Genomic DNA, 12,834 nt, shown 5'->3' with positions numbered 1-12,834 from the left:
GCGGGCAGGTGTGGAGAATTCCCTGGTCCTGAATGGGGTAACTGTGCCCCTGAAGGACCAGGTGCGCAGCCTGGGAGTCATTTTGGACTCACAGCTGTCCATGGAGGCACAGATCAAATCTGTGTCCAGGGCAGCTGTTTACCAGCTCCATCTGGTACGTAGGCTGAGACCCTATCTGCCTGTGGACTGTCTCGCCAGAGTGGTGCATGCTCTGGTTATCTCCCGCTTGGACTACTGCAATGCACTCTACGTGGGGCTACCTTTGAAGGTGACTCGGAAACTACAACTAATCCAGAATGCGGCAGCTAGACTGGTGACTGGGGGCGGCCGCCGAGACCATATAACACCGGTCTTGAAAGACCTACATTGGCTCCCAGTACGTTTCCGAGCACAATTCAAAGTGTTGGTGCTGACCTTTAAAGCCCTAAACGGCCTCGGTCCAGTATACCTGAAGGAGCGTCTCCACCCCCATCATTCTGCCCGGACGCTGAGGTCTAGCGCCGAGGGCCTTCTGGCGGTTCCCTCATTGCGAGAAGTAAAGCTACAGGGAACCAGGCAGAGGGCCTTCTCGGTAGTGGCGCCCGCCCTGTGGAACACCCTTCCAGCAGATGTCAAAGCGATTAACAACTACCTGACATTCAGAAGACATCTTAAGGCAGCCCTGTTCAGGGAAGTTTTTAACGTGTGATATTTTATTGTGTTTTTGCTTTCTATGGAAGCCGCCCAGAGTGGCTGGGGAGGCCCAGCCAGATGGGCGGGGTATAAATAATAAATTATTATTATTATTATTATATAATAATAATTATAATAATAATACAGTGGTACCTTGGGTTACAGACGCTTCAGGTTACAGATTCTTTAGGTTACAGACTCCGCTAACCTAGAAATAGTACCTCGGGTTAAGAACTTTGCTTCAGGATAAGAACAGAAATCGGGCTCCGGCGGCACACGGCGGCAGCAGGAGGCCCCATTAGCTAAAGTGGTGCTTCAGGTTAAGAACAGTTTCAGGTTAAGAACGGACCTCCGGAATGATTTAAGTACCGTATTTTTTGCTCTATAAGACTCACTTTTTCCCTCCTAAAAAGTAAGGGGAAATGTGTGTGCGTCTTATGGGGCGAATGCAGGCTGCGCAGCTATCCCAGAAGCCAGAACAGCAAGAGGGATTGCTGCTTTCACTGCGCAGTGATCCCTCTTGCTGTTCTGGCTTCTGAGATTCAGAATTTTTTTTTCTTGTTTTCCTCCTCCAAAAACTAGGTGCGTCTTGTGGTCTGGTGCGTCTTATAGAGCGAAAAATACGGTACTTAACCCAAGGTACCACTGTAAACATCACGATGTATCACCAACCAAACATCGCTATTTGGGGATACACCATGATGTTGAAACAAGAAGCTGCATTGGCCCCGTGGGAGCTGAGACACTTTCACCCCATTGCCTCGCAAGCAGGGACAACACAACTTGTTCGCGCTGCTCAGCTGGGAGGGGAACACTAAACTGCGAGCCCTGCATTTTGCACCTGGCTATTGGCCACCTGCGACCGAGTGAGGAGGCCTGGGTGCCAGGATGGAGGTGCATAACATTCCCAGTTTGGGTTCCCCAGTAACTGCTGTTCAGAGGCCTGTTGTCTCAGATGCAGCAGCCAGACTGCTGGCTGGGAGCGGCCGCCGAGACCATATTACATTGGTCCTTAAAGACCTACATTGGATCCCAGTACGTTTCGGAGCACAATTCAGAGTGTTGGTGCTGACCTTTAAAGCCCTAAACGGCCTCGGTCCAGTATACCTGAAGGAGCGTCTCCACCCGCATCGTCCAGCCTGGACACTGAGGTCCAGCGCCAAGGGCCTTCTGGCGGTTCTCTTCCTGCGAGAAGCGAAGTTACAGGGAACCAGGCAGAGGGCCTTCTCGGTAGTGGCACCCGCCATGTGGAACGCCCTCCCATCAGATGTCAAGGCAACATCTGAAGGCAGCCCTGTTTAGGGAAGCTTTTAATATTTGATGAATTATTGTATTTTAATATTTTGCCGGAAGCTGCCCAGAGTGGCTGGGGAAACCCAGCCAGATGGGTGGGGTATAAATAAGTTATTACAGTGGACCCTCTGGATACGAACTTAATTCATCCCGGGGGGCCGTACTTATCCTGAAAAGTCTGTATCCGGAGGTGCTGCTTTTGCGCATGCTCATGGCGCAATAGAGTGTTTCTGTGCATGTGTGTGCGTGGCGAAACCCGGAAGTAATTTCCGCGTTCGTAACTCGAAATTACGTTACCCGAAGGTACCGTAACCCAAGGTACCACTGTATTATTATTAATAATAATAATACTATGAGCTACTGAGAGCCATTTCCCACCTTTGGGTCTTCGGGTGTTGTTGGACTACAATTCCCATCATGGCACAGTGACCAGGGATTATGGGAATTGTAGTCCACCTATACCTGGGGATCCAAAGTCAGGGAAGGCTAGCCTGCCACATCAGAGACTGCCTCCGGAGGCGGCAGCCATCGCAACACCTACACCAGTTCTCAAATCTAAATGCAACTTCTTTTGTCTTCTCAGGATCCCGCCATCGTACAGCACAGGCCGACATCGGATTATGCCACCTTGGATGTCTACAACCCTTTTGACAACACAGCGGTAGGAGGGCTATTCTTTTATTACACCAGTTTCGCTGTTGCTTCTTTTTACAGAGTGAGGGAAGGTCTCCGAGGCCCAGTTTGCAGCTAGGCTGAGATTGCACTTGGCGTATGGGGTGCTGAGGGGAAACTCTCCAGAACTGGTGTGCCTGTGAGAGAAATTGCGGTGTCTCTCGGGCGCAGGCCGGCAGGACATCATGTAGGGAGCCCAAAAGCATGTTAAACTATGGAACTCCCTGCCACAGGAAACTGTGATGGCTGCCGGCTCGGATGGCTTTGAAAGAGGATGAGGCAGTTTTTAGCTAATTGCTAAAAACTGGAAAAAAGAAACTGGGCCATGGAACGGCAAGACAAACAGTTAGAGTATATTGAACTGGCTATTAGAGGCAATTAGAGATCACACTAGACAAGAGTTTCAAAAAGCATGGGGGAAATGCAGAGAATCCTTCACAAAACAGTGCCCTAAAATACATACCTGGACTTGTTTCGATTAATGTCCGCAGGAGACTTTGTGGATATTTAAGTTATAATGAGAAAAATCTTAATAATTATTCATAAAGGAAACAGCTTATAAAAAGTAAATAAGGAGGCCAGGTACAGGATAAAGGAAGTATTTTATTTGGTTGTTTGTATTGTTGTACGTTATGCTCACTGTATGTTATGTTCATGTTTAATAAGGGTGGTTTTCTGTATTGGGGTGGGTGGGGTGTTTATGTTATTTAAGTTGTAAACAAAATTTCCAGTAAAAAATAATACCGTATTTTTTGCTCTATAAGACTCATTTTTCCCCTCCTAAAAAGTAAGGGTAAATGTGTGTGCATCTTATGGAGCGAATGCAGGCTGCGCAGCTATCCCAGAAGCCAGAACAGCAAGAGGGATTGCTGCTTTCACTGCACAGCAATCCCTCTTGTTGTTCTGGCTTCTGAGATTCAGAATATTTTTTTTCTTGTTTTCCTCCTCCAAAAACTAGGTGCGTCTTGTGGTCTGGTGCGTCTTATAGAGCGAAAAATATGGTAAATAAAAGAGGATGAGGCAAAGAGGTTGAGGGGAAGGCTGCCAGTACCCTAACTAGCCATGGCGGCTATTCTCTGCCTCAACAGTTGGACGCAGGAATGCTTTTGAATCCCAGTTGCTGGGAACCGCAGGCTGGGAGAGTGCTCTTGTGTTCGAATCCTGCGTGAGAGTTTTCCATTGGGGTATCTGGTAGGCCGCGGGAAGAACAGGATGCTGGACTAAGTGGGTCATTGGCCTGATCCAGGCGCATCTTATATTCTTACGTTCTCCCCTCCGCAGCAGCTGCCCCCTCCGTACGCTGCCCCTCCCTCGGCTTCACCGGCCCCCCTTGCGGCACCGCCAGCTCCTGCCTCGCAGCCCACCAAGAAGCCAAGCCCCACCGAGCCCAAGAATTATGGCTCCTACGGCACTCAGGTAAGGGGGAAGCGCCTGCGTTTAAACGCTCCTGGGTTCAAAACTATAAATCCAGGATGGTTGCTTTTTATTTTACGTTCTTATTTCCGTTTCTTGAATCCTCCAAAACGGCTTCTGTTTTCTGCACGAGTTCAGACGAATCGGTTTGTTTCCTCGCTGCATGGCTTTTGTGACAGAAGTAACAGAAGAGGAATTTAAATACAGTGGTACCTTGGGTTACGTACGCTTCAGAAATAGTGCTTTAGGATGAGAACAGAAACAGGACATAGTTGCTGTTGCATTCCTGGGCAGTGCAAATTTCAGCACCAGTCAGAACCTGTTATCGCTTGGAGTTCTGTGCTTCTAACATCTACAATTTCTACTTTTGAAAAGGAGAAAAATCGCTGTTCTGCAAGGTAATCTAGATTCTGCGCCAAAAGGGAATCAGAAGCTGTGTGTGCGCTATATAGTTAAAGCACTGCTCCCAAAGAATGCTGGCAAATGTAGTTTTTTAAGGGTGTAAAGGATTGTCACTCCACGAGGGGGAGACTACAGTTCCCAGGATCCTTTGGCGGGTGAGGAATGAACTTTAAATGTATGTACACAGCCCCAGAGTTAAATATTATGTTAGAATTGATTCTAAAGTTGGTAGGAATGGATATTAAGGAGCCCCTTTCCCCATATGAACCGACATGGAGTCTGCGTTAGTCATCTGAGGCCATTATTTGTGTTCTTCCTCCATAGGTCTGGAGGCGGGGGCAACACACAAAAGGGCCTTTTCGGTGGTGGCTCCATGTCTGTGGAATGCTCTCCCCAGGGAGGTTTACCTGGGGCCTTCATTATATATTTTTAAGTGTCAGGCAAAAGCATTCCTCTTCTCTCAGGACTTATGGCCTTTTAAACGGGGGGGGGGGGGTATTTTTGTTTTGTTTTGTTACTGTTATGTATTTTTGCGTTTTTATATAGTAAACTGCCCTGTGATCTTTGTTTATATGTGTGTGTGTGTGTGTGTGTGTGTATATAAAATTAAATTTTCATATTTTTCCATCGTCGCATTCATATCAAATCATATCATCAAATACAGCTTTGCTCATACTGAGCATCGACTTCCCCCACTCCCTGGCTTTCTTAAGCAATCACAATCACCTTAGCATTTCTATATCACCCTATTTACCTTCTTACTATACTTAAAAAAAAATTCTTTAGTATTTGTAAATCAGTTTCAAAAATTATCATTATAAAATATTTAAAATCAAACCTGCAAACGTTCTCAAATGTTTACAGTGTTCTTTCATATATTGTATAAATTTACTCCTGTCCTTTTCAAACAGTTCGTCACGCTGGTTTCGGATTTTCCGAAATCCGAAAAGGGGGGAAATTGCCCTTTGATCTTTCGACGAAGGGTGGTATAGAAAATAATAATAATAATAATAATAATAATAATAATAATAATAATAAATGAAACGGTGGTGAAACCTGCACTCTTCGATTCCCCAAGAATGCTACTCATCTGCTCTTTTCAGCTTCTGAGTTTCTTTGGGTTTTTTTGCTTGTCTTCCTTCAAGCCAGTCTTCAGGACTAGCAACTTGTCATTGTGTGGGTTATTTAAAAAAATGAAACTGGTATTCTTATAATGCTGCTTTCTGAGGCCATTGCCACTTTCTGTGATTACGTGATGTTGCACCGGCCAAGGCTTTCTTAACCGGAATGATGGTTCTCCGAAGTTTAGCTTCTGATTCACCGGCAAACTTCATTTACGTCAAGCAGAAGGCTGCTTTTACAAACTGTGAAGAAAAAATTGACTCAGAAAATAAGAAATCAAAAAAGTACAAAATTTAGTAATGAATGGGATAAATTTAGAATATATATGGAAATAGAGACAAGGGGAAAATCAAAATGTTAATCAGAAATATAGATGTATTTTTTTAAAAAAAAAAAATCACAGTAGGCATGAGATAACGCTTACTACGTTATAAATTTTATTTTGGAATAGATACAGCAGAAAGATAATTAAGATAACATTATCCGAAATCGAGATAAAGGGAAGTCGATCAATGTTGTTGTAAAATTAATGTTGTGTTGTTTAAGTTGTAAAATTAATGTTGTGTTGTTAAAGTTGTGTTGTTTATGTTGTACGTATTTTATGTTCTTTTTCTTTTCTTTTTTTTCTTTTCTTTTTATGTTTATTTCATTTACTTTTGTCTGTTGTATGTCTGTGAAATATAGTTATGCAAAACTTAATAAAAATATTTAAAAAAAAAAAAAATACAAACTGTGAAGAAAAAAGGAAATGAACGAGCGGGGAAAAAGAAACCCAGTTGCTTTCATTTCTCAGAAGACTCATCGAGCGGGAGTTAACTCTGAGAGATATCGGACCTCTCTCCCTGTGACACTCCCAAACCACTTCTCTTAAAGAAACAGCACACTGTTTCCATAGATGGGTTACAGTGCACCTGATTCGGCCGATTAGAGACCTTCTGATGTACTACAGGCAGAAATAGTTTTCTCCTTTATGTATTTATTTTCAATGCAAAATTACAACAAAAATTACAAACATAAAATCCAAAAAACAGACAAACAAAAACAAAGCAAACAAACAGAAACCAAAAATGAAAAAAAAACCCACACCTACAAAGAAAACCATGCCATCATAATAATCTTCACGTATGTAGGCAGGAATAGTTTTCTCATTTTCCCTTTGGAGCAATAGCTTAAGGCTCTTTTTCCAGGCCTGTTAAACAAGACTGCCTTTCTGTGTGTGGATGCTCTGCAGTTAGAGTGGGACCTTGGTTCTCAAACTTAATCCGTTCCAGAAGTCCGTTCTAAAACCAAAGCGTTCCAAAACCAAGGCGCGCTTTCCCATAGAAAGTAATGCAAAATGGATTAATCCGTTCCAGACTTTTAAAAACAACCCCTAAAACAGCAATTTAACATGAATTTTACTACCTAATGAGACCATTGATCCACGAAATGAAAGCAATAATCAATGTATTGTACTATAAAAATAAATAAAACAGTATTGTAGATGATAAAAATTAAAATTATTATTTTTTCTTAGCTGCACTGATGATAGTCATTGTTTGGATGGGGGGCTTTTATCCATTTCCGCAGTCACACAATCAATCAATCAGTAGCTGAACTGGGATTCACACAGTCACAAAAACAAATTAACGGAAAAACCCTCAAAACAAAAAACGCAAAATAAATAGCAGAAACAAAAGCACCAAATATAAGCTCCAATTATCACCTTAAAACACTGCAATCTGAAATGGGAGACTTGAATTGCAGTGAGGGGACTCAAATTAGCAGTGCAGCAGGAAACACAGGGGGACTCAAAACGGAGCATGTTCGGCTTCCGAAAAACAGTTCGCAAACCGGAACACTTACTTCCGGGTTTGCAGCGTTTGGGTTCCAAGTTGTTTGAGTACCAAGTCGTTTGAGAACCAAGGTACCACTGTATTGATACGCATTTTACGGTTCTCTTGTGAGCTGCTTTGAGCATATTCATATGGAAAAGTGGCATAGAAATTTAAATAATAATAAAAAATCAATTGGATGAAAAATATACATGGGGAGGGACATCCCTCCTCTTTCTCTCCTGTTGATTTTTCTCTTGCTTTCCCCCTAGGAGTCGACTGCGGCAGCCACGGCGGAGCTGTTGAAACGGCAAGAGGAGCTGAACCGCAAAGCTGAGGAGCTGGACCGGCGGGAGCGGGAACTGCAGAACGCTGCTCTGAGTGGTGGAGCAGGTATAGCCCACCCTGGCAGTAATAAAAACCCTGACCTCACTCTGGGGGTGTAGTGATCTGGGGCCGCGGGGAGGCGGTGCCAAAGACCACGACTGTTTCCTGCAGTAGGGGCTGTTGCAGAGTTGCCCAATCAGCACGAAAGGGGAGCTTTTTAGCCACATGCTCCGGTTGAAGCCCGTCAGAGTGAAAGGAGGGGATTCAGCCTCTAAGGATGGGCTCCAGGCATCGCTCTGGAGAAAAAAAGAGGAGGTTGGTTTGTAGGCTGCAAAGTGAAGTGTTTAGGAACACCAAAACTACAAGGTGCTTCAGTTTCAAGAGAACGACATGCGAGTTCTGTTACCTACAGTGGTACCTCTGATTGCGAACGGGATCCATTCCAGAGGCCCCTTCGCAACATGAAAAGAACGCAACCTGCCGCGGCGCGTCCGCGTTTGCACAGGTTGCGATTCACCCTTCTGCGCATGCGCGTGACATCATTTTGCGTGCATGCGCGAGCGGCGAAACCCGGAAGTAACCCTTTCCGGTATTTCCGGGACATAACCTGAAAAAACGTAACATGAAGCAGACATAACATGAGGTATGACTGTACAGTGGAAAAGTCTACTTTTTCGTGGGACCAAGACAGCCGATGGCGCGCACATCGACAGAGCGACCAATCGTCTGAACGCTCGCCAGCAACAAACGGCAATTGCCCACCCAATTGCCATAGCAGCCAATAGCTTGTGGAACTTGCCGCAACAACAAATCACCCGCCAAAATGCTGCTGACAATCTCCGGCTCAATCGCCTGTCCAGCCACATCACTATCCATGTACAGTGGTACCTCGCAAGACGAATGCCTCGTAAGACGAAAAACTCGCAAGACAAAAGAGTTTTTCGTTTTTGAGTTGCTTTGCAAGACGAATTTCCCTATGGGCTTGCTTCGCAAGACGAAAACGTCTTGCAAGTTTGTTTCCTTTGTCTTGCAAGTTTGTTTCCTTTTTCTTGAAACCGTGCATTCAGGGGGTGCAGTTGCAACTTGACTTCGAGGAGCAACTCATAGCATGCGGTGTGGTAGCCTTTTTTGAGGTTTTTGAAGACTTTGGTGATTTTTGAAGCTTTTCCAAAATCCGTGCTTCGCAAGACGAAAAAATTGCAAGACGAAAAAACTCGCAGAACGAATTAATTTCGTCTTGCGAGGTACCACTGTATAAGACAACCCCAATTTTTAAGCTTAGTTTTTGAAGGAAAAAAACCCCTAGTCTTATAAATGGAAAAATACTGTAAGTTACTCTGAAAAAAAGATATTGGAGCACTCCAAATCATTTCCCCCCATGTAGGTGTGCAGAAAATAGTAGATCTAGTTGATCTGCATGGTGGAGATCTGCATGGATCGTTGCGATGTATTATTCGAGTATTATTGCATAATCTTAGAGGGGGCTTGGCTGTGAGTATCGTGAAAGGACCCTGAATTTGCCACTTGCCTCACTCTTTGTTTTTCTGCTTTTGGATTCGCAGCCCATCAGAACAACTGGCCTCCGTTGCCTTCCTTCTGTCCGGTGAAGCCGTGTTTCTATCAGGATATCCCTGTGGAGATTCCCGTGGAATCACAGAAAACGGTCACGACCATGTACTACCTGTGGATGGGTAAGTCCTTGAAGCACAGCACAGCGGCAGAGGAGTCCATGTCTTGAAGGCAGAAGGTTGAGTCCCCAGCAGCCACAGGGAGAATTTAGAGCAGACGGTCTTAATCCTGCTGGGTCAAGCCAAAGGCCCATCATTGTTCAGCGTCCTCTTCCTCACAGCGGCCAGCCAGGAAGGGGACCTGAGGGCAACAACAACTGTAAATCTCAAACCTTTATAGACCATTGAGACAGAGTTGATCATAAGGATATAAAGGTCTGAAGTAGAGGATATAAAGTGCGACACAAAGATTTGAATATTAAAAACCGGTTGAAGGGATGGAGCTCAGTAAAGCAAAGAGTTTATATGTTTTGTTATTGGTATGCTGAAATACTGCGTTAAAAAAGAAATTAATAAAAAACCGTATTAAAAAACAACAACAACTTGAGGTTCACGGCAACTGGTTATTCAGAGGCATGCTGCCTCTGACAGCGCATGGAGAACATAGATAAACTAGCCTAAGGCCACTGTGTCAATGGGGATCCTCCTCACGTGCTTTAGTTAATTTGCAGGTTCAAAACAGGAAACAAACAGCCACCTGAAGAAGCGTTCTGTGTGCCCTGCAAGCTTGCACACACACACACACACACACTCATAGCATAAGTACAAATTAACTAGGAAACATGAGCCATATCATTTTGTGTGTGCGCGCTTTTAAATGCTTTTTGGTGTTTTCACTGAATAGGGGTACTGATTTGTTTTTTAAAATATTTATATTTATTGTGGGGTGCTTTTTGTTTTGTTGTTGTATCTTTTCAAATTTATCCTCTGTGCTGCCTTGGGTTCTGCATTGTGGGAGAAAGGCGGGATAGTAAACGAACCCAAGCCACAAATAAATAAACGAGCCGCCATTGAGAGCAGATTGCACAGAATTAAAAAGAATGGTTAGTCTTAACTCTGTACAGGGCAGAGAGAGGGGTCACAGCTGCGTCCCGACGGAGGGCTTTAGCTTTCGCCCCCCACCCCGTGGCTGCAGTTTGTGGGGGCCGCCTTTGCCTCTCCCCCCCCCCCACTTCCTCGAGATAAGCTAACCCACACTGCCTTTCTCGTCCCCACAGCCGGCATTGTGACCCTCTTCTTCAACTTCCTGGCTTCCCTGGCCTTTTTCTGTGTGGATTCTGGGGGCGGTTCAGGCTTTGGCCTCTCAATCCTCTGGGCCTTGATTTTCACGCCCTGCTCCTTCCTCTGCTGGTATCGGCCCATGTACAAGGCCTTCAGGTACGGTGGGCGTGCGGCTGCGAGGCCCGATGCTGCCATGGAGCGGGGTAACTTGATGCCAGGCAAATTGGGCAGGGATATTTTGGGAGTTTGTTTCTAAGGAATGAGGGAACCTTTGGCTCCACCCGAATGTTAACTGGGCTCACAGCTCCCTTCAGTCCCAGGCAGCCTAGTCAGGGGAATACCACATTTTGAAGAGCAGAAACGAGGATGCTACGACGACTCTCATTTTTAAATACTATATGTAGAAGGGATGTGGGTGGCGCTGTGGGTTAAACCACAGAGCCTAGGGCTTGCCGATCAGACGGTCGGTGGTTCGAATCCCCGTGATGGGGTGAGCTCCTGTTGCTCGGTCCCTGCTCCTGCCAACCTAGCAGTTCAAAAGCACGAAGTGCAAGTAGATAAATAGGTACCGCTCCGGCGGGAAGGTAAACGGCGTTTCTGTGCACTGCTCTGGTTCGCCAGAAGCAGCTTCATCATGCTTGCCACATGATCCGGAAGCTGTACTCCGGCTCCCTCGGCCGATAAAGCGAGATGAGCGCCGCAACCCCAGAGTCGGCCACGACTGGACCTAATGGTCAGGGGTCCCTTTACCTTTACCTTTACTATATGTAGGCTATAGAAGCTGTGATCTGTTGCTGAGGGGAGGCAGGAGAAAAGAAGAAAGCAAGTCTTCAACCACCAGTTATGTCTATGTCTCATCCAGAAGTCATAGCCAGAGACAATTTGCCAAATATTTTAAAAATCCGCCCAGACAGAAGTTTTACCCCTGTTAAAGAGGATGTGTCCTAGAAAAAGGGGACACATGGCAACCCTGCTCAGCAACATTTGAAGGGTCACTGATTTTCCATTCTTGTGGACAGAGTTTTATATGGATATTTTTTTATTGTCTGGTTTTATGTATGACTATTGTGAACCACTCTGACATTTATTTATTTCAATGGAACAGCAGTATCTAAATATTCTTATAAACAGACATAACCCTGTTACAGCAATAGGGTCCTAACTCTTCCTTTCTCTCCTCCTCTTTCAGGAGTGACAGCTCTTTCAACTTCTTTGTCTTCTTCTTCATTTTCTTCGCGCAAGATGTGGTGTACGTTCTCCAGGCCATTGGCATCCCAGGCTGGGGGTTCAGGTAAGGGCGCCGCGTTCTTGCTGTCTCGGTGGCCTGCAGTCTTGTGACTTTAATCTATTACCTGCACATCGCCATAAGGTCCCAGGGCAAGCTATAAACAAATTAAACACTTATGTTGAAAACAGTTTAAATCAACTGGCGATCACAGAAATAAGGCGGGTCCTGGAAATATATGTCTCTGGTTTCAAAAGTCCAGGGATATAAAGGAGGCACACCTTCAGCACTGGCCGAAAGCTGTATAATGAAGGTGGTGGGTTGCGTCTCTGTGGGGAGGGGACTTCACAGCTAAAGGGCAGGGCCACAGGTTTGCCCACAGCCAAGGAGGGAGCCTTCTCTCTTTTTAAAAAATCAAATTTATTAAAGGTTTTCAACTGAATATACCATGAAATTCAAACTTAAGCGAAAAAGAATAAGAGAAAACAATATATCAAACAGAAAAAAACACCAAAGAGAAAAAGAAAGATACATTAATAATAATCCTCATACGATCCTCAGACAGTCGTACCTTGGTTGTCAAACTTAATCCGTTCCGGGAGTTCGTTTGACTCCCGAAACATTTCAAAAACCAAGGCGCGGCTTCCAATTGACTGCACTCAGTCGGAAGCTGCGTTGAACATTCAGCTTCCAAAAAACATTCTCAAACTGGAACACTCGCTTCTGGGCGGCTTTGCAGTGTTTGGGAGCCAAAACGTCCCAGTACCAAGGTGTTTCACAACCAAAGTACGGCTATATAACACAAAATTATAAATATATCTGTGTGGCCCTTGGTTACCATTTTATCGTAATCTTCACACATACAGAGAGCTGAATTCTCCCATCTGGGAGAGCTTCCCTTTCCTCAGCCTCCCACCCTGAGAACCCACTCTGACCGGCCTCTCATACAGGCCCCTTCCTTGTCTTTCTGTCAGCTCAGAAGGGCACGTTCTCAAAGCCTGGTTGAGCCGGCTTCGGGAAGGAGGCACGAGGGCCCTGACAGAGTCCTGTCTCCTTCCCAAAACCGGACAAGCATTTTCTGGGCTTTGGGAAGGAGTTACGGCAT

General features: G+C 45.1%; 1 protein-coding gene across 4 annotated transcripts in view; it reads left to right on the top strand.

Annotated features, from left to right (window-relative positions):
• The window catches only part of SCAMP3 (secretory carrier membrane protein 3), a 31,182-nt gene that overhangs the window by 9,456 nt on the left and 8,892 nt on the right, over window positions 1-12,834 (top strand). For 3 of the 4 annotated variants that reach the window (XR_013834050.1, XM_079958346.1, XM_079958345.1), the window contains exons 2-7: window positions 2,549-2,626; window positions 3,919-4,053; window positions 7,661-7,781; window positions 9,278-9,406; window positions 10,501-10,660; window positions 11,694-11,795. Coding sequence is in view for 3 of the 4 variants with exons in the window: in XM_079958346.1 (XP_079814472.1) it covers window positions 2,549-2,626; window positions 3,919-4,053; window positions 7,661-7,781; window positions 9,278-9,406; window positions 10,501-10,660; window positions 11,694-11,795 (725 nt within the window). In the remaining variant the exon portion in view is untranslated. The remainder of the gene's footprint in view (window positions 1-2,548; window positions 2,627-3,918; window positions 4,054-7,660; window positions 7,782-9,277; window positions 9,407-10,500; window positions 10,661-11,693; window positions 11,796-12,834) is intronic. The other variant, XM_079958347.1, reaches the window with a different exon arrangement.

The sequence above is a fragment of the Podarcis cretensis genome (genome assembly GCF_951804945.1).
Source record: "Podarcis cretensis genome assembly, chromosome: 16".
Lineage (NCBI taxonomy): Eukaryota > Metazoa > Chordata > Lepidosauria > Squamata > Lacertidae > Podarcis > Podarcis cretensis.
The sequence above is the reverse complement of the archived record's forward strand: the minus strand, read 5'-3'. Positions and strand labels throughout refer to the sequence as shown.